The sequence below is a fragment of the Pungitius pungitius genome, chromosome 19 (assembly GCF_949316345.1).
Source record: "Pungitius pungitius chromosome 19, fPunPun2.1, whole genome shotgun sequence".
NCBI lineage: Eukaryota > Metazoa > Chordata > Actinopteri > Perciformes > Gasterosteidae > Pungitius > Pungitius pungitius.
Window position 1 is genome coordinate 1,133,688 of NC_084918.1, and position 21,309 is coordinate 1,154,996.

General features: G+C 49.7%; 3 protein-coding genes across 4 annotated transcripts; 2 read left to right on the forward strand and 1 right to left on the reverse strand.

Annotated features, from left to right (window-relative positions):
• Nucleotides 1–38: 38 nt before the first annotated feature.
• On the forward strand, nt 39–8,854 carry avl9 (AVL9 homolog (S. cerevisiase)). The gene is made up of 16 exons (XM_037455860.2): nt 39–302; nt 1,388–1,508; nt 2,388–2,473; nt 2,586–2,657; nt 2,860–2,949; nt 3,031–3,097; nt 3,360–3,400; nt 3,483–3,521; nt 3,612–3,681; nt 3,933–4,363; nt 4,448–4,582; nt 4,683–4,902; nt 4,986–5,103; nt 5,339–5,392; nt 6,616–6,704; nt 7,282–8,854. The coding sequence occupies exons 1-16, from the start codon at nt 219–221 to the stop codon at nt 7,458–7,460; spliced, it is 1,896 nt and encodes a 631-aa protein (XP_037311757.2). The 5' UTR covers nt 39–218; the 3' UTR covers nt 7,461–8,854.
• A 266-nt stretch (nt 8,855–9,120) lies between these two features.
• On the reverse strand, nt 9,121–16,852 carry kbtbd2 (kelch repeat and BTB (POZ) domain containing 2). Of its 2 annotated transcripts, none has more exons than XM_037455859.2 (4): nt 16,667–16,852; nt 14,177–14,736; nt 12,782–12,947; nt 9,121–12,505 (listed from the first exon to the last, which is right to left on the reverse strand). In XM_037455859.2, the coding sequence occupies exons 2-4, from the start codon at nt 14,347–14,349 to the stop codon at nt 10,946–10,948; spliced, it is 1,899 nt and encodes a 632-aa protein (XP_037311756.1). In that variant the 5' UTR covers nt 14,350–14,736; nt 16,667–16,852; the 3' UTR covers nt 9,121–10,945. The 2 variants fall into 2 exon arrangements, with proteins under 2 accessions (XP_037311756.1, XP_062415109.1); XM_062559125.1 differs by lacking the exon at nt 16,667–16,852 and adding an exon at nt 16,262–16,559.
• Nucleotides 16,853–17,300: 448 nt separating this feature from the next.
• Nucleotides 17,301–20,566, forward strand: buc (bucky ball). The gene is made up of 7 exons (XM_037455258.2): nt 17,301–17,536; nt 17,613–17,762; nt 17,961–19,595; nt 19,700–19,801; nt 20,048–20,119; nt 20,190–20,240; nt 20,323–20,566. Exons 1-6 carry the CDS (start codon nt 17,530–17,532, stop codon nt 20,216–20,218), a joined length of 1,995 nt encoding a protein of 664 aa, XP_037311155.2. The 5' UTR covers nt 17,301–17,529; the 3' UTR covers nt 20,219–20,240; nt 20,323–20,566.
• The last annotated feature ends 743 nt before the right edge of the window (nt 20,567–21,309 follow it).

Here is a 21,309-nt window from a genome sequence, read left to right on the forward strand (position 1 = left end):
AGTGAACCCTCTCGCTCCCGCTCGTCCTCTGACGCGTTGGGACGAAGCGGAAGAGAGAATCCGCGGCGGTGGTTCGTGTTCGCGGAACCAGTGCGTGCGCGTGGGAGGGTTGCAAAGAATCAGTTTCTGTCCGGGACAGTGTTTACATCCGACCCCCCCCCCCCTGCCGCCGCCCCCTCAGTTAAAAACGTCCGTCGAGGCGGAGGAGGGGCCCCGGGATGGAGTCTCACTGCAGGGACGAGCTGAAGGGACCCGTGCTGCACATCGTGGTGGTCGGATTCCACCACAAAAAGGGCTGTCAGGTGCGCATGAACCCTTTGCTCCGTGGAAGCTAAGGCGGCTAGCGCGCTAACCCGCCCGTCGGCTCAATAAAGGCACGTTTCCGCCTTTGTGTCCTCGCGGATCGACTGGTCATCCGGGTCCTCGCTGGGTGACGGTGGTTATTCACCCAACATCAACATCAGCATCAGCTGTTCGCTTCGGGCTCTGCGGGTTTATGTAACGTGTGCTCTGCTGACTCTTTGCGCATCTCTCCACTCCAGTGTTTCAACTGTGTGTGTGTGTGTGTGTGTGTGTGTGTGTGTGTTTGCGCATCTTCCTCTTCTGTTATTAATCCGCTGATTTAGGACCCGGATGTCAACGTGAGGAGGTCACAGCTCCTTTCTCTTAATAACAACTAATAGTTAGATTCACCTGCTCCTCTGTGACACGTAAAAGCTTTACCTGTTCCTCATCTCTGGCAGAAGAAACATTGATCTACATGAAACTTCTAGATATCAGATAAAGATGAAATAGCAAATATTTTCTCCAGAGTAAAGGTCTGTTTTATCATCATAAACCGATCTTGTTTGGGTTTTAAACGGATTTCATTGACTCCAAGGAGCGATACAATTGGGAGAAAAGCGTCTTTATAATCATTTATTCATATTAAACTGTATTGATCGATTGCATTGCATATCATGAGAGCAGTTTAAACAATTTTTTTGATGTTTTAACTACAGCTGGCTGTCAGATAAACAAAGTGGGGCTCACCTCCTCAAATCAGCAGATAAACACTTGGATTGGAAGAAAGAAAAATAATAAAAGTTCTAGAAATGATCTCATCAATGACCTCCTCCAGGGTGGTGCAGGAGGTCATCTGATGGGGGCCAGCGATCCTTCTCCTGTCACTCCACCCTGAAGGGACGCACTCAGAGAGAACAATGTGTTTGCTCTTCAGGGGGTTAATTGATGCGTTAATTAGACACCATCCGTGTTTCATTACTTTCTTGGTCCTACAAACATGCTGTTAAATACAAAATCTTAGTTTGTATGAAGAAAAATAAACAATTCCGACGACTAGGAATAAAAGAACCGACCTGCTGACCTTGTGTCCCCCGACCTTCAGGTGGAATTCTCGTACCCGCCGCTGATGCCCGCCGAGGGTCACGACAGCCCCCTGCTGCCGGAGGAGTGGAGGTACCTGCCCTTCCTGGCGCTGCCCGACGGAGCGCACAACTTCCAGGAAGGTAGGCCCCACGTAACCCCCCCCCCCGGCGTCATTTCTGTGGGAATACATTTCTGTGGAGTAAAAGCTCGTCTCTCATTGCGAGGGAGACTTTTGTAAAAACATTTACGCTGCTTTTAAGTGGAAAGAGGCTGCTTTTTTTTAATAGAATTTCAGCAGAACACAAGAGTGACAGTTAGTCATGTGACAGTTAGTCATGTGACAGCGAGTCATGTGACAGTGAGTCATGTGACAGTCCCGGGAGTTCACCGCTGGGGAGGAGCTGAAAGCCGACACCTGATCAAACATGAGCCGCCTCGCTGATGTTCCCTCGAACTAAAGCTCCAACCTCCTCGTCTTTTAGCTCCTTTTCGTCCTGGTCAGCTGATTTAAAAACAACAACAACAACAACAACCACCAGCTGGTGCAGACCTGTAACCGCCAGCCTCGCTGTGTCACTGCGAGGCTGGCGGTTACAGAAAGTCATCACGCGCACACACAATCGTAAACTCTGACAGGTTGGTCCAGTCCGGGAGTCGGATCCCTGCACAGCGCCTCGCTGCGACACGTCGATTCATTCAGTCACAAGAGCCAGAAAAACCTGCTGGTTTGCATTCTGCAAATCCGGGTGGAGGTCCTGGTTCATCTGGACGGAGCGTCCTGTGGAGGACCACGCGGCGTGACAGCATTGGGTTAATGACGGAGGAGGAGCACGGCGCTGCCAGTAAAGGGGGGGCGATGTTCTGATGGAAGCAGGAAAAACGGGACAAATCAGAATAATCAATTAGACTTTTAATTGGGTTTGAAAAGACGGTGTGCAAATAAGAGGTGGCGCTCTGCTGCCGGGGAGACGGCGGGTGTCTCCCGTGGTGACGTGACCCACGTGGTTCTGTGTTTGCAGACACGGTGTTTTTCCATCTGCCGCCGCTGAGTGAAGACAGGAAGTGCGTCTACGGGGTTTCCTGTTATCGCCAAATCGAAGCCAAGGTCCGACATCATCTTCTTTATTTTATTAGTCCAATCGATATTTGTGATGAACTTAAGAAGAATTAAAAGTCGGAAATGTTTAATAATGTTCACGTCTTCGTTCCGCCATCAGGCCCTGAAGGTGCGACAGGCCGACGTCACCAGGGAGACTGTCCAGAAGAGCGTCTGCGTCCTCAGTCGAGTGGTGAGTGACCTCTGGTTCCGTGGTGACCCCAATGACCTACACGGTGACCCCCCAGTTGTCTCCAGGGGTCGAGGCCGCTCGTGGTTTGATTGTTTGAAGGCGATATTTGACTCTCCACCGGTTGTCTTCCTCTAAGAAGATAAACGATCATCATGTCATCATCGGGATGAAGATGCTTAAATAACCTCCTTTTGGTCTGCAGCCTCTCTACGGTTTGCTTCAGGCTAAACTGCAGCTCATCACACACGCCTACTTCGAGGAGAAGGACTTCTCACAGATCTCCATTCTAAAGGTGAGAATATATATATATCTGTGTTTACCTTTATTTAGTGTTGTGTCATGGCCTCCTCCTGACTGTCCCCCCCCCCCACAGGAGCTGTATGACCACATGAACGGCTCCCTGAGGGGCTCGGCCCTGGAGGGGTCTCAGGTGTATCTCGGTGGGTGCAGCTCCTCCATCGATATATATTTGTGTTTTATAGTGAAGCATTATATACATCATTCACATATTAATGTGTCCCTTTAGTAACAATGAAACAGAATACTTTGCATATAAATGAAATACACAATGAAATAAATGATAAATAAAACAGTGAAATCCTTCTATAGGAGTTAATACGAATCCTAATACCTACAGGTGTAATAGTTTAGTCATTCCAGATGTTCTACTAAGATATTTGTGGTTCTGCTTCCTTCCCTCAGGCTTATCACCGAGGGATCTGATTCTGCACTTTGGACACAAGGTGGAGAGTCACAGACGGACCTGCAGGTGTCTGCTGCTCCTCTGATTCATTACTAATCCACTCTCGTGTTTCCCCTTCGTAGATCCTCATCCTCTTCAAGCTCATTCTGCTGGAGAAGAAGGTGCCGTTACAGATGCTTTCTAGTAATTCAGAACTCATATAAAACCTGGACTCTGAGTCTGATTGTTGTTGTTGTTGTTGTTGTCTGCAGGTTCTCTTCTATGTGTCTCCTGTCAACAGGCTGGTGGGGGCTCTGATGACGGTCCTGTCGTTGTTTCCAGGTCAGCGTCTCTCCTCGTGCACGTTACACCTTTTTCTTTGTTTTTCCAAAAAATAAAAATAAACCTGCAACAAAGTTGACGCGTAGAACTGAAGCTGCTCAAAGGTCGTTATAACGTCATTATATATAAGTTTAAACAGACTGGATTCATCAAACATGTTTAAACACGCCTTCAGTATCTCTTGTTTAGACCCGAGTCGGCGGGCAGTGATGTAACGTCTCCTACTCCCCCCCCCCGTTTAACCGCCGCAGGTATGATCGAGCACGGCCTGGTGGACTCCTCCCACTACCGGCCCAGGAGCAGCGCCTCGGAGGACGCCACCCTGGTGGAGAGCGTCTCGGGAGCCGAGGCGTTCGTCTCCGTGTCCGCCACCGACATCCCGGCCGCCGCCGCCGCCGCGGAAGGGGACGAGCGCCTCCTGAAGCCGCCGTCCCGCGGCTCCCCGGAGTCCTCGGAGAGCGACTGGGAGACCCTGGACCCCGGCGTGCTGGAGGAGGCTCCCAAAGAGGCGGTCGAGGGGAAGGAGGCGGAGCCGGCGCCGGCGGACGCCTTCGACCCGGAGGCGGGGACGCCCATCACGGTGCAGCCGCAGCCCGCCGGCGCGCAGGGGGGGGTCGTCCAGGGGCTGGTGTCCGGTCTGGAGGAGGACCAGTACGGCCTGCCGCTGCCCATCTTCACCAAGGTGATCTCAGTGAGGTCTAACATCCAGATGTTATTAAGACTATAATTATTATATCAACTGGGATGTTACACCTTTGGTTGCCAGGGTTACCTGTGTCTGCCCTACATGGCCCTGCAGCAGCATCACCTCCTGTCCGACGTGACGGTGCGCGGCTTCGTTGCCGGGGCGACCAACATCCTCTTCCGCCAGCAGAGGCACCTCAGCGACGCCGTGGTGGAGGTGAAGCATTTTTTTTTTACTCCTCTGACCGTAAAGCCGTCTGATTCGCTTCTGTTCTGACTGTAAACCCTGGGGGGGGGGGGGGGCGCGGGGTTTTTAGGTGGAGGAAGCCGGAGTCCACATCCAGGACCCGGAGCTCCGGAAGGCCGTGAGCCTGACCACGGCGGACCTGCGCTTCGCCGACTACCTGGTGAAGCACGTGACGGAGAACCGGGACGACGTGTTCCTGGACGGGACGGGCTGGGAGGGGGGGGACGAGTGGATCAGGGCGCAGTTCACCCTCTACCTCCACTCGTTACTCTCCTCCGCCCTGCAGCAAGGTGGGCGGAGCCTCGGAGGGACTTCTTCTTCTTCTTCTACTGGCTGCTTGGTTTCTAATGCAGAGTCTCTGTGTGACTCTCAGACAACGAGAGGCTGCTGGCCGACTACGGCGTTCCCTTCGTGGCGGCCTGGAAGATCACCCACAACCACCGGGTGTGGTTCAGCAACAAGCACCCCGCCATGGCCGCCATCACGCCGGGGTGGGTGGGCGAAACTCTCAGTGCATGTTTTATTTCTACTCGAGTCGAGGAAATGATTCATTACAACTTTTCTCAGGAAGTATTCTTAATACGTTCCAGGTAATAACGTCGTTAAGTGAAATCCGATGAAAAATGAGGAAACTATGCAAACAATATTTGTTATTTTTCGGATTTATTATATACAAAAATGTTTTTTGACACATAAATAACTAATGTGTCTCTCTTTGGTTCTTAGCCACCCGTTCCAGGGCCAGTACAGTGTTGCTGACGTGAAACTCCGGCTCTCACAGTGAGTTCACTCTTTCATTCCTCGCTCACTCTTTCATCTCCTGCTCTCTGCAAATACGTGTCAAAACGACAACGCGTCAAATGTGAATGAACACAGTCGAGCTGACAGAAGTATTCATTCATTCATGTTATTATCGCAGGGTGCTGCCCCCGTGTGGGGACCAGAGGAAAGACGTTTGGCTTTTAGTTTATTTCACTCTTGTGTTCCTTTTTAAAACCTCTGAACACAACCATGTTTTTCCAGGATACATTTGATCTTTTTATTATATTTCCCCTTGAAAGACAAATCCTACCGTTTTGACCTCCCTTAATTTAAAGGTGATCGTATATTTAAACACACACACGGGGCGTGTTTTCGTGTCTCCTCGCCATCGGCGGTGAGAGGACATGTCTTCGTTATTTGGGTCATCCTCTGCGAGCGTCTCTCTGGAAATGCTGCTTTCTGTCAGCGGCTTTTTTTTAATGATCAAGCTTTGAATTATGAACATTTTATTTCTGCGGCATTGTCTGTGTAAGAAATGTAAATAAAGATATTAGATTGCTCTGAAATAATTCAAACATGATTTTCCTGTAATTCTGGTCTTTCTGTGATCATATATGTAGAATAATACACTAATGAATCTAATACCTAATGTTTCCTGTTAAATCCAATCGATTTTTGCAGTCAGAAATGAATAATAAATTACATATAATAAATAGATTTATGATAATATCGTATGTATAAATATATATATCTGATGAGGACAGATTCCTGGAGCGGCCTTAGCAACCGGCGCCTTAGCAACCGGCTCGTTTGTAGGACGTCATGAGGTCCGTTACCCACTGTGTCCACACATCTCACTGGTTCTCTGTTTATTTACGTGTGGAAGTTCTCTGGTCTCCTCCCTCCAGCCACTCGGCTCGTTTAGAAGGTGTTGGAGCTCAGAGCAGCAGCAGCAGCTGACACGCATCCACATCCGTCCTTTCATCTGCGATGCTGTGAGATTCCTGCTGGATGTCAGTGTGTTGACGGGGGTGGGGGGGGTGGGGGGGTTGTGCCATTCAAGATGGAGCTGAATTTAGCCGAGCATTTGTTGTGAAACGTGGCCCCCGCGCTCGTTTCCGCTCTCGGGGTCGGCTCCGATCACCTGACGCAACACCTGCTGCTCGGCCTCCCGTCGTCACTTAATCCCCCTCCTTGGAGAGCTGTCGTGAACCCGGTTTCTCCTTCACTGTCCACTGCAGCTCGGTGCAGAACAGCGAGAGAGGCAAGAAGATCGGCCACGCCATGATGACCACCAGTCGCAGCATGGTGCAGACGGGGAAAGCCGTGGGTAAGAAAAGTCGTCGCTCAAGACGTCTGTCGCCATGTTTTTTTTTTTTTCATAGCCAATGGAAATAGGGAAATGTGGAAAAGTGACATAGAGATACCATATATGTCTATGGTGGTGAGAGAGACCTGTCAATCATATGTAGCCCCGCCCTAAAGCATCACCTGCTTCATGGTCTGTTTGACTCTAAATGGACCATCATTCACTAAATGAACATCATTGTGTATTTAAGAAGACTGAGACCATAAACTCATGTTTACAATGTTTACTGAGGGAATAAATCAAGAGAGAAGTAGAGTCATTTCCTCATAGACGTCTATGGGAGCAGAGGAGTCGCCCCCTGCTGGTCACTACACAGAAGTAGAGTCATTTCCTCATAGATGTCTATGGGAGCAGAGGAGTCGCCCCCTGCTGGTCACTACACAGAAGTAGAGTCATTTCCTCATAGATGTCTATGGGAGCAGAGGAGTCGCCCCCTGCTGGTCACTACAGAGGCCGCTGCTTTAAGACACTTGATTGGCTTCACGCCGCCTGGTTCAAACAAACATTTTCTGACCCGTTGGGTCTCTGCTGTTCTCAGGTCAGTCGGTGGGCGGAGCGTTGACCAGCGCCAAGTCGGCCATGTCCTCCTGGTTCTCTACGCTGACCCCGCCTCCGGCGGCGGTGACGGCCGCCGAGCCGGCGGCGGCGAGGTCCATCCCTGAATCCCGTTCCCACCGAGACATGCGCTCCATGACGGAGAGAGACGAAATGAAATGAAAAGTCACAACGGGGATTCATCCTCAAACAGGAAGGTGGCGGATTTTAATTTAAAAAACAACAACCAAATATCCCTTTTTTTTCTTCCTGTGAAAAACTGAAAACATGTTCAACTCTTTGCTGCGTTTTTCTAGAGTTCGTCCGTACAGAAAAATATTTTGCTGGCCTGTAAATCACAGATTAAGAAATTATCGGTTGTGGCAGGATTTTGAAAAGAAAAAAGTCGGAGCCACGGCACCTTGAAGATATTTTTAACCGTTTGGATTTTTAAACTCAGCGACGCGTGTGATCACGCTGCGGATGTTGTGGTAACGGCGTTAAAAAAAAAGGCCCAATGAAAGACGTTGGAAAGGAGGAAACTTCTATTAACTGACTTAAAGGGTCAGTCAAATATAACGTTAGCTAAATACAAACAGAACATAAAGCTAGCTAGAAAACAATAACACTCTTTTTTCAGGCTAAGCTTGTTGTTTAAGTTTGTTTGACATAATGAGACGCACATTTAAGCTAAGCTAGTTAGCCAAACAGTCTAAGTTAGGTTTTACTAAGCTGTTGATAAAGCTTTTCTTCCAGTGTAACGTTAGCTTAAGCTAAGCTAGTTAGCCAAACAGTCTAAGTTAGGTTTTACTAAGCTGTTAAAAAGCTAAGCTTTTCTTCCACTGTAACGTTATCTTAGGACAAATACAAAGTTTTATATTTCTATTCACGGTATATCTGAAATATTTGGCCGATAGTTTAATTCGTTCAATAACCTTTTTAAGTCTTTGCCCGTTTCTAGATTATCAAAACTTTAAAATATATTTTAAGGCTGCGAATTCGGACACTTTATGGAGTAAAGAATGGTCGCCATCTTTCTCTTTGAATCATTACATTTCTATGTCACAATTAACAAGAAGTTACATTTCCTGCTCAAAGTGTTTCTCTTTGAACGCCGTTACTGCAACGACCACAACGTCATTACGTCATCATTACGTCCTCGCGGAGCCGGGTTCACGATGAAGGAAGCTGCTCGACGGGCCTTTTTATACTTTACGTTAGAACTATATTTAGCCTGAGAATTTGTTTGAAAGCTGGATGACTTATTTATTGGGGTACGAACCCACAGATGTCCATGTTTTCGTCACAACGTCACTGTAAAGAGTCGTATTCTATTTCTGTGAATCGTTATCTCGTATCACTGTAAATGTCGAGCTGTTTGCAGGATCTTTTCCCTCCAGGCTTCCGTTATTCAACCAACAGTTGGATTTAAAAGTGAGTCCAGTGAGTCCAGCATGCGCCGTTCAGTCCAGTTTTACAGCTGTAATGAGTGTCCTTCCGTCTTCAAAACTCTTAATGTTTTGGGTTCCTCATAATTTAATGTCTTTGGCCATTTCGGGTAAAAAAAAAAAAAGAAATCTATTAAAAGGTGCGTTTTCTTTATCATCTGATATATTTTAATTTTGTATTTAACAGATAAAAATGTATTGTGAATTAAAATTCACACTATTTTCTTCAGATGCTTCTAGCGTATTTGAGAGGAAGTGATAATATACTATATTGCTGTATTAAAAAAATAAAAAATAAGAGGGCAGACTTTTATTTCTTTTTTTCCCTCCGGGTAGAAAAAAGTAGGTCAACGATATCAATATAAAATAGTAAAAAACCACAATGCAAACTGTTGCAAGGCTCCATTGATGTGTGAAGTTTATTCTGGTAATTAAGTGAACTAGTTAATACCTTTAAAACAAACTTAGGGTAAAATGTGGAGTCCCAACAGACACCAAGCAGCAATTTAACTAATTGAAGATTAAAGGGGTCGCAAATCAAAGTGTTATACCAGCTTTAATGAACATTTCATTATTTCACACCACCACGTTCGTTCCTCCAAACACAAGAAACCTGGAGTCGGTTTCAGGAACGTTTTTGGTATGTTTTTTAATAAATTAACGTTCATTCAAAATACAGTGCCAAAGGAATATGATGCAGCCAAACATGCTAGTAAGGTTCGTCATGAAGCACCTGTGCTCATGTGTTTACAGGTAGGAGGAGGACCCCCCCCCCTCCCCCCTCCACTACTGCTAGTGGTTGCAAGGACATAGCAACAGCCGTGGGCCCGCCCTCTCCTCTCACAACCAATCAGCAGCAAGAATCCTCAATATTCACTCAAATTAAATCTGATAGGAAAATGGATATCTACCCACAATCACACTACAGTAATGTTTGATATTAAATAATAAAAAAACAATACAAAATAGACCTGGTTATTATCCCCCACACTACAACAGTTGTCTTTTTTTGAAACATATGAAAAATATATATTTCAGCAGCTTGGAAATAACATAATAACATAAAAACAAGGCATGAGCCCAGAAACAGAGTTGAGTCGTCGTTGTGGAGTAAAAGAACCCATGATCAGGTGAGGATGGATTTGAGTGAGGTGTGATCTGCTGTGCAGGAGTCAAGAGGAAGGTGGAAGGTGACCGGACCTGCAGTCACCCTCTTTAACCCCCCCCCCCCCTCCCCCCTCGTCTGCTGGGACTTTTTCTGAAGAAATCCTGCTGGTGGAACTTTTCTCTCATTCGTGGAGGACGAAAAAAAAGCTAAAATGTCACATAGCTGCAGCGATCATTACTTTCCTTACTGATGCATTCTTTGCTGGATAAAAAAGTCAGATTAACCCTCAAAAACTTTCAATTCACAAAAAAAAAAAAAAGTAATCTGAGGAGGTTTCTCTTTCCTTCACCCAAATCGACATTTAAATTGTAGCTCAAGCAGATCTATGAAAAGAAGCCGTGGCTTGATGGCGCTGGTCGGACCAGTTGGGAGAATTACGTTTTTTGGGGTAAGATTAATCAAAAAAAGAAGTGATCATCGATGCATTTTAGTCTTTAGTAGCAGCTGAAAAGACACCTGGACGCACGGTCCAACCAGCGGAGTTGTTGTTGTTCTTTGTAGGTTTGCGTGGCGTTCTTAAGTTTGATTACTACCATGTGACCACATTTAGGGTTAAAGACTCGTTATTGATGATTAATCAGTAGTTTGATCATAATTCTTAGCACCAAAGTCCACTTACTGGAAAATTAGCAGATGGAGTTTGTCACATGATAACTGAACCACATCCTGAAACTACCACTGGATTCCGTGAGCCATTATTTTAATATTAGATTCTTCCCCCCCCCCCTCCCCCCCTTGTGTTCAAATTACAACTTTTTGTGGTTAATATAAACTCTCATGCTCAATATCAAAAAACAGCCACAAGAGGTTCAGCAACAGGAGCGTAAACTGCCTTCCTGCCACAAAGGAGCAAAGTTAAAGTCAGTTAAAGGGGGATTTTTTTTTTGTTGCTCCAGGCTTTTTGGGGGGGGGGATGTGGTCAAAGGAGAGGGGGGGGGGGGTCCAAAGATCGCTCCACAACACAAAACGTCAAAACCCTCTCGTACTTCAGATCCTCCCCCAGCGTTAAAGATACCGGAGTGGGAGGGGGGGGGGGGGGGGGGGGGCAGGAGCTATACATGGGGGAGGGTCACCAGCTCCCCGTCCACCTCAAACTCCTCGGCTACGTCGGGGGAGAAGAGGTAGGTGGGGGGCTTCCAGGGGGACTCCTCCAGGCAGGAGGGGTACAGCTTCCCCACGGCGCAGCGGAAGTCCTTCCCCAGGTCCCACAGCACGCGCTCCGACACGGGCTGCCGCAGGTACCAGCGGTCCAGCTCCACGTCGTACTGGTAGATGGCGTACTTGGCGCGCTCGTTCATGTGGGTCTCGCGCATGAAGATGCACAGCGAGTTGAGCAGCACCACGGCGCGCACGCACGGGTCCGAGTAGCGCTTGGCGGGGATGTTGGCGGCCTGGCGCCACTCGTTCTTGTTGACGTCGTAGATCTCCACGGTGACGGAGGAGCCGTCGATGGTGCTGGTGGGCAGGCGGACGCCGGAGTTGCTGACCACGTGCAGCCCGCCGATGTAGAAGACGAGGTCGCCGAAGGCGGCGGCGGAGGCGAAGCAGCGGCTGGTCTTGCGCATGGCCATCTCCACCCAGGTGTCGGCGCGGGGGAAGTAGCAGTACATGAGGTCGTGGGTCATCACGTAGATGCAGTCGTGCGCCACCACGGAGGTGCTCCAGTTCCAGGCGAAGGGCAGCGGGCTCATCATGCTCCACTCGTCCTTCTCGCAGTCGTAGCGCTCCACCGTGCGCTTGTTGAGCTCGCCGCCCACGTTGTCCCCGCCGATGGCGTAGATGTAGCCCTCGCAGTGGACCAGCGAGGGCTTGATGCGGGCGCACAGCATGGGGGTCTTGGGCACCCAGGCGTTCTGCTGGGCGTCGAACCAGAAGAAGCTGTCCACCGAGCGGAACACCGCCTGCAGCTTCCCGCTCTTGCCGTGGTTGGTGATGGAGTTCTTGAGGGGGATCTGCCCGCCGGCGATGAACACGTCGTTGTCCGGCGTGACCAGCGTGCCCACCTTCTGCAGGTCGCCCGGGGGGTTGTTGAGCTTGTACACCTTCTCCGCCTGCGGGCTGTAGCACACCACCGTGGTGGGCAGCGAGCCGGACATCACGTAGCCGTCGCCCTGCGTCTCCGACATGGCCTCCATGAAGATGAGCATCTCCTCCTTGGTCATGCCCAGCCGGGGCTTGAAGAACTTGGGCATGGACTTGTAGAGGCCCTGCACCACCACCGACTTGTCGTTGGGCGGCAGGCCCTGGAACCAGGCGCGCTGCGTCACCTCGGACAGCGCGTCGATGCGGATCTGGCTGAGCACGGAGGACAGGTGCTGCGAGCGCGCCTCCATGTTGTACTCCAGCCACAGCATCGCCGCCTCGCGCACCGTCTCCTCCTTCTCCACGTTGAGGTTGTCGCTGCTCAGCACGTCCACCAGCAGCTCGTGGGACAGCTGGAGGAAGGCCTCCTGCCGGTACACCATGGGGAACTTGTGCTCCACCATGCGCTTGGAGCTCTGCTTCAGCTCGCTGCAGCTGAACAGGTCGCCGATGCTCAGCATGCGGACGCAGTTCTCGGCGTTGATCTTCTTCACCAGGTAGTCTCTGCACTGCAGCAGGACGTCCTCCACCTGGACAGAGGACGAGGGGAGACATTCAAGGAGAGAAAAACATTTCTCTTTGCATCAAAGGACACTTTGATTATTGTGGAACTGGGAATGTTTCATTTCTAAATGTTGGATGTGGTGATGAATATACAGCTCACTCCTTTATTTACAGTCAACACTAAAGTCATTTGCTTCTGCAGACACAGACGCCTTTTGCATTTCCAGCGGTGGACTAAAACACGATCAGCTGTTTTTTGGGGCCTTTCCAGCAGAGGGTCAGGAGTTTGGAAATAAGAAGACCTGCAGGAAGCAGGCGGTCTCGTAGAGCGGCTCCACGGTGCTGTCGTTGATGGCCAGGTGGCCCGTGTAGGCGTAGGTGATGATGATCTGCAGGGTGGCCGGGTCCACGTTCCTCAGGTGGACGTGGGTCTGCTTGCTCTCGCTGAGGCCGCTCATGAACATCGCCCTGCAGAAGCCACCAGAGAAATCAGAGCGTGAACCCATTGTGTACGCACGTTCTTATCTGCAGGTATCACAAGACAGCTCAGCTCCAGTGCATTGTGGGTAATGCAACGCCAAGTTCAATCTGCTTGAAACAATTATTATACAGGCAATAAAACAATTTGAATTAGGCTTTTCTGTGGGGGGGAATTTAATATTACTGTTAATTGGACTAAAATGGACTCAACAATTCAGTGAGTTCTTCATTGGTAAAAAAGCCAACTGGCAGCAATTCAAACATTTTATTAAACCTTTAAAGGAATGTATAATAATTGACTTACCAAATCAAATCAGAACTTTTCCAGATTTTATTTGTGTAATAAAGGAGAATAGACTGAATTCAATTAGGTTTTGAACAAACAAAACATTTGTTGACGTCTTTGAGAACATACGTTCCTTTTTACTATTACAAAATACTATCTATGTATTACCATACATATAAAAATAAGAATATATGGTCCATTGAGCGTGAAATGGGGTTAAGGGGGCGTGTGTGTGTGTGTGTGTCCTCACGGCAGGGGCTATAAATCTGCCAAGCAGGATTACGCAACCCTGCAGGCAAACCCCTGCAGCCCCCCCTCTCCTAACAAGAACTACATGACCAGACTATACCACCCAAACACAAGTGCTCACACCCCCAAAGCGAGGCGTGTGACCACTATGAACCGGGGGGGGGGGGAGGGGGGGGGAGGGGGGCTTGCATGTTCGCACAAAATACCAAGCGTGACGGAAACCAAGCGGAAGATTGCGGGTGTGAGAGGTATCGAGTCGTCAGGACCCTTTCCTGGAATCCTTATGTGAAAGAAGGAGAAAAAAATGGGTGGGGGGGGATGGGCGAGGACGGCATGTGCACAAACGAGGCCTCAGGGGGCCACGCAGGTAGCAGGTAGGCCCACGGGTTAAAGACGGAGACACGCGGGGGGCGCATTAATAACTGGCGCAGAGGGGGGGGGACCATCTCTGGAGGAAACACCATCCCCTCGTACATTATTCATTGTCACTGTAGGAGGGGAGCACTTGCAGACACAACAACCACGGCGTACCTCCACCTCCTTCACGACAACACCGGGGGGGCAGGAGGGAAAGGGGGGAGGGGGGGGGGAGAATCAGCGGCCTGTAGTCCCAAATGTGTGCTGTATTATTCATTGAAACCAAAGGAGACACTCGCCATCCTTCCACAGCCGTGGCGCTCACCTGAAATAGGAGCTGCACGTGGCGAGGACCATCTTGTGACACGGGAACTCGCTGTCCTCCACCAGCAGCACCACGTCAGTCAGTAGCTTCTGCTCGTAGAAGAACTTGAGCTGCTCCAGCAGGGAGACGGCGTAGTCCGCGTTGACCGGCCTGCGCTCGCTGAGATCCGACATGGTTGCATCCCACGAGTCGCGCCCCAGGTTTGAAAAGTCACACCGGCCGTGGGACCGGACTCACGTCGACCACGAGAAAAGAGGGGGGTTTATTCTTAGACAAAGGAGGTGGAGACGGGAAGAGGATGGAGGTGGGGGGCGGGGCTCTTCAACACCTCCGCCGGTCCACGCCGAGGTGTCCTGGCTCCTTCGTGGAAAAAGATTCTTGGCGATTCTTCTGACAGAGACGAGTCGAATAATGTGGCGGCAACCGGGTCCGGGGTGAGGGAGGGGCTGCTTCCCCCCGGGGGTCTGTGCTCTGGGGTCATGCGGTGGGGGGGGGGGGGGAGGGTCGGAGGTTAGAGGGGAGCTCTGCAACCGTGGCCACGCTGCAACGCCAGCCCTCGTCTGAAAAACAAAAAAAGGCGCAGAGTATCACAACAACAGAACATCAACTTTCCTTCCTGTCATTTATTTATTTAAAGTCTAAACCGCACAATAACAATAAAAAAAAGGTCTTCAAGTAAGGCTGAAATCAACGTGAATACAATTAGACAGCGTCTGGATTAAAGTTATAGCCTTTTCTAACTTTAGTCATACATGTAAAAGAAAAAAAAATAGTTTTTCCTTCAGTATTTTAAACTCCAGCCCAGTTTCACAAGAGCACAACGCAGCTCTCTTGTTATCGGAAGAAACGAGCTTCTGTCTTGTTGGCATTGAGATGCTTTTGGGAAACAGGGCCTTAATCCTTTAGGGTGCCATCATAACAACACCGGGCGGTTCTTTACACGGATGTATGAGGATTCATACGGTATGTACACCTGACCCTCAAATCAACCGCACAATCACAAGTCGTGATTGTTTTTCTGCTCAGTGAGTTATGATAAAGAGAAAACCCAGTTGATCAAAGTTAGTCAGAAAGAAAAAAAAAGGAATAGAGAGTCATTTATTTTGGTCATTATGTCTCACATCCTAAATGACAGCGGTCAGGTTACCATGACAGAGACATGTCACCGCCATGGATGCCTCCGAGCTGCTTTCAACAAGTCCCATCAGCAGTGAGACACTGGGAGAAATGTGAATACACGGATCCGCTCATTCAAGGTTGCGTGGGTGGATTTTACAACCACCGCAGCACGGACTCGCATCCGGTGCCATTAACACGCCGTCAGAATATCTCACCGTTTCGGTGGCAAACGCTGAGATAACGATCCATGAGAATGTGAGGTTATAATTAAAAAAAGGTGTTGGTCTGCGGTTAGGTTGTTTAGTCCAGAGGTGGCAGAGGAATCTAGATCCTGCCATTCAGTAAAACATCTAATACAACACTGGAAATTAACTACTTCAGTAAAAAAAAAACACTTCATCCCTCAGTTTATCACAAACACTAAAACATCAACACATCTGCAGGAAGGATCTGAAAAGTAACTAAAGCTGACAAATACACGCAGCATTCCACCTCTTAATTGTCACAGTAACGAAGCAGATGTTTAACGTGACAGAAAATGTGACGTTAGACACTAAAGGGTAGTATTTGAATCGTGTTGTTTTTAAATGTGCATTTTTAAGTAACGTTACCTCTCAGCGTCGCTGGTTAACGTCGACGATTCGCTTGAGGCCGGATAACGTTACATGCATCAATGTTAGCTTTACTAGCTGGCAAGCTAAGCTAGCGAGCTAACAGCAAATCAGCGACACAATTACCCGCAACATAGATAACGGCCAATATGTAAAGAGTTTTCATCGTTGCCGTTTCTCTGGACTAGCCCGGGGCTAGCTGGCGAGCTAGCTAGCTAACGCTAGCACGTTACCGTTAACCAAAACAAACCCTGCCTGCTAACTAAAACAAGTAACATTAGACAGGCCGCTGTTAGCTAACCCGACATGACGTAACCACATATGCCGCTGTATCTATACATATACACACACACACATGTTCATCAAGTGGTGTTCTACTGATCTCTCTTTTGATGTGATGGTATGTGGCTCAACTCAAGTAACGTTAGCGACACTTGCTTGATTGTCACTCGCGGCGTAGCTAGCAACTATAGCTTCAATTAGCTTTACAGTTCCGGGGGAGTGGGGAGGGTGTGGGGGGGGGGGGGTGTTACGTAGATGCACGCTAGCTGGCAGTTAGAAAGCCGGGCGTCTATAACGCCATCACCCGCAACCGTGGGATACTCCCAGAAACGATCATAGAGGTAGAACAAATAAACAAATAAACGAATGTAGAGAGCCAACAGACACACGGCCATCAGGCTAAGTGCTAAACGTGCTAAATAAACGCCGCTTTTCCAAGTTAACCACAGGCAAACAATCAAAATCCACGCGTCCTTACTGTAGCTGTAGGCGGGCCACGCACGGCGAATGGTCGCGGCGGCTTTCCTTGTCAGCAGAAAGTGCCAAGTTATCTCCTCGGGCCGAATTTGGACATTAAACAGTTGTGCCGAGGCGCCGAGCAGAGGACAACCTTTCAGCGCATCATAAGCGTCTGAAAGACCAGAGGCCACATGAGGACACTGCGCATGCGCAAAGGTCTGGACTGGCGTTTGGAGGGGAAACGGCGCCCTCTGGTGGAGAGATGGAGGCACAACTGGACGAGTGAAAACTGCTTAAAGATTTTAAGACATTTTTGAATAGCATTTGGAATTATATGCAAAAATTACCCCCTTTATTTTAAACATCAATTTGTGGAATTTTTATTTGAAGCATTAAACATAACACAAATGCTTTATTCTGTGTGTTTCAGGAGGAAACCCGATCCTGTGTGTTATTTGGTGAATGGGTGGATAACATAATTAATTGTTTATGATGCAGTGAATATTGTATTTTGTCCATAGAGTTAAGATTTTTTAAAATAAATTCTTTCACCAATTCTAGATTCTAGTCCCCTTTTGATTTAGTTTTTTTCAGTCGTTTTTTAGTACCGACAGCCTTGAAACTCCAGCCTGATTTGTCCGCTCGCAGCAGGTGTTTCCTATTTGACTGATGAGCGCAGACACTTCGGCTTTTTGTACGCAGAACGTCACCAGGACCCGAGAGAGAGACGCGTTTGCCCTTCCGTGTGTTTACCGACGACAATAAGTTGACTGAAAAACTGCGCCTTTAATTTTTTACGAACCGGGGGATGTTTATTAGGTCGTTTTCATCCCGCTGCAGTATTTTATTTTTATTCCCGACAGGTTGAGTCAACTGAGAGAAATGGACGGTAAGAACCTCCTTTTTGTTTAAATGCAAACGTGTGTTTCTCTACATGTATAAAATGAAATAACTGCCTCCTGCAGATGGAAGCAAACAGAACACATTTGGAAGCGGACAACCGAGGACTCAACATCCCAGACCTTTCTTTTATGTCCAGCCGCCGTCTCAACCGTATTACCTGTACCAGCACTGGCAGATGAACAACCCGTACGGAGCCTACGGGGTGCCTGGAGGTATGAGACCGTGCTGCACGCTCCTTCTAATGTTGCTTCACGAAATGCACGAAATGCAATGGCTTCATAACTTCAAGTCCAGCTGGTAAAGAGGGGGCTTATTTTAATGGCGTACCGAAGGTCTGAAACACTTTAAAGTGCAAGTTGTTCTTAAGTCCAGCGCTCGCTTGTGTGCATTTGTGCTTTTATGTTCCCCAGGTCTTAACTTTGGCCGTCCCTGCATGAACCCCTACCAGTACATGCAGTATCCTGGGTATGTCTTCCCACATGCCCCGATCTACCCAATGGACTACCGGCGAATGTTTGAGCCCCGATTCCATGCGCCCGGCTGGAATGACATGCCTCGCCATCAGCAGCAGCAGCAGCAGCAGCAGCAGCAGCAGCAGCAGTACCCGTATCCGCAGCAGTATCCTCAGCAGCATCAGCAGCAACCACAGCCGCCGCCGCAGCAGCAGCCCCCCGGGTTCCGGGAGACGGCCTGCTCGGAGGCCCAAACCGACCCCAGCGACGCCATCACCAAGCTCATCGAGTGCCTGGACAAAATCCGCGCCACCGAGCTGCAAAGTGCAGAGAGGGAACTGGACTCGGGCGTGGCCTCGCAGTCCTCCGGGATGTTCTCTCCGGTGGAAGAGAAGAAGAAGAAGCTCAAGGAGCTCGGTCACGTGCTGCCTGCGGTGCCCGATGACGACCATGACGACGGCGCCGACGGCCGCCGCCTCCCAGAGTCCCCGGTCGTGACCTTCGGCAACTCCTCCTCCTCGGCGGCGGTGTACGACGGCGAGTCCAGCCGGAGGAGCTTGGACGGGCTGAGCCCTCGGGGGTGCTGGTCGGCGGTCCTGGAGGAGGAGGAGCTGCCCCTTGATAGCTCCTCCGTCCACGAGGAGGAGCAGGCGGACGCGCACCTCCTCCCTCTGGAGAAAGCGGAGGTCGCCGGCATCCGGTCAGATGTCTCGGCGGCCGACGCCAGTGTTCCCCACGGCGACGCCGAGGAGCTCCCGAGGCAGAGGGCGGATCCAATCGCGCCTTCCTCCTCGTCCTCCTCTTCTTCCCCCTCGTCCTCCTCTTCTTCCTCTTCCTCTTTTACCTCCAATCAGCCGGGTCTGAAAGACTGCAAAAGTGGCGTCAAAGTCTCACCGACTGACCGGAGCTATCGGATCCTCAAGCTGCCTTTCCAGAGCGTCCTGGCGCCGGTGGAGGCCGCGGCCGGCCGCCTCCCCTCCCCGACGGCGCCCTACTACTACAACTACCTCTCCATGCAGACCACCCACGAGCGCATGAGCGTCCTCAGTCCCTCCCTGGACGAGCTGTCCTCCCGAGACGAGATGTTCTCCACCGACCTGGACGACGCCGACCTGTTCCCCAAGCGCGTCTACGCGGGCCGCAGGCTCCCGGAGGTCGGCGTCGGGTCCCCGAAGGCCGGCGACGCCGCGCCCGGGGAGGCGCGGCCGCCCGGCTCGAAGAGGTCCATGTGTGCCTGCTGCGGGAAAAGCCTGGCGAAGGGCACCGCCAGGAGCAAAGGGCACGCCCCCAAGGCGTACAGGGACGAAGCCCAGAGAGACTCTGAGGAGGAGGAAGAGGAGGATGGCGGCCGGTATGGGAGAGGGTGCGAGCAGCCGGTCAGAGTGGTCGTGAGGAAGCATTCCGCACACAGGAAGCCCCACGCCGCCCCGCTGAGGCACGCGCCCAAACCCTGGTACAAGAGAGGCCAGGAGCCGTCCGACCCGGCGCCCCGGGAGGAAGCTCCCGAGGGCCACGAGCTGCCGCCGCCGCCGGAGGGCGAGGCCGCGGCCGCAGAGGCGGCGGGCTGCGAGCTGCAGTGCAGACCGTGTGCGGGTAAGCCTCCTCCATGCACTTCTTCAGGTGGTCTACTTCCTCTGAGCCGCGTGGGGAAACCACACGAGGACTTGATGTGTGTTGTGTGGGAACTCTTTTGATAGACAGACTCTGCAGAGAAGATGTGACCACGTCGGACCAAGGCAGGTACGGAGACGGGGACGTGGCCCCCAGGAGGAGACCGGCCAACCTGCCGCAACGACAAGGTGGGAATTGGAGCAGCTTTGTTCCCAAAGTTCTTCATCAACAGTTAAAACTGAGATGGAACCCGAAGGCCAAGCGGCTTGGGGCCAAAAACATTACTTTTAGGACCTGTTGTATTTATTTATGCAACAAAGTGATGAAAGCAATTTCCAACTTTTCTGAAAAGTTGAAACTATCATCTTAAAATAAAAATGCATCAAAACGACTTCCAGATCTGACTTTCATGCCCCTTCCCGTCCGCCGCGTAGAGCCGAGCGCTCAGAGGAAGGCGCCGTTCCACCGGGCGAGAGACGAGGACGAGCCGCCGCACTGGGAGAGAGGTGACTGCACCGCCGGGCGCTCCTCGCCGTCCTGATGGAAGTGGTTGATTTTTCTTTTCTCCTCCATCAGGCTCCACGACGAGAGAACCGAGATGTTGACGCCGCCAAAGTGTGTTGAACTGTAGGTGAAGGGACACGGTTCTGTGCAGGTTGTTCACGTTTTTATGAATGATATTCACGTTTTCTTTGTTTTCTCTCCTCAGGTCCCCCCCAAAAGGTGTAAATTGTTTCAGGATAATGTGTTTAAAAATATTTCGAGCACCAGGTGAAATTGCACAGCACAAGGAATCTTTTTTTTTGAGATAAATTCGAAGAGAAGATCTGTATGAAGACACACTGCCTCGCACTGGTTTATGAATTTCACACACGGGCAAATGGGCTGAACGGTTGTGTTGCAGATGGTGTGCCACAGTTTGGGGCCAGTCCAATAAAATATTCATTATTTAAGCTTTGTGTCGAGTCCTTTCACGGCTTGTACCTTTTTTATGTTATGCTCAAGGATTTATACTTTTCTATTCCATAATGAAGAAACTATCTGGGAAATGGACTCCAGCATCTTCATTTAGAAACTAAGATGTTTGTGGTAAATCGCTGTAGAACCGGGTCGGTTCTGTCCAGTGGTTAGAAATGCTTATAGTGAGTTAGGCTTATAGTGATAAAGTGGAGCGTATAAACTGTTTCTCGCTAGATTTCTATCCATTTGGAAATCCACAATTTCTAGCAAATGCCAGATGTTTTATTCCTGTGAGGTCATATTTTTAAAAGTCTTTTAAATGGCACATTTGACATTCTTTTATTATTTAATTGGCCAAATTATACATTGGGTCAATGAGAAAATGTCCAATTAATCAATAACAATCAACATTTGTCTATACCAATAAACCATAATGACCTTGATGCACAGAGGAGTGTTTTTAGAGTCAAAGAGCAGAAAGTGGTGTTCTGGTAAATAGATATTATAGATTTGAATGAACCAGCATCAATGCACAGAAAATACATTTTCAGACATCGGCTCTGATTTAAAATCACCGGTTATTCTTCACGATGTCGCTCCAGGCCACAGAACAAGCTCACAATCGGCTCTTCGGGGGTCAAACCGTCTCCTCGGGCTGAGTGAACTATTTGCTTTGTCACCGCTGAGGTCACCGATGTGTCACAGATGTGTCACAACGCTCGCAAGCTGCAGATCT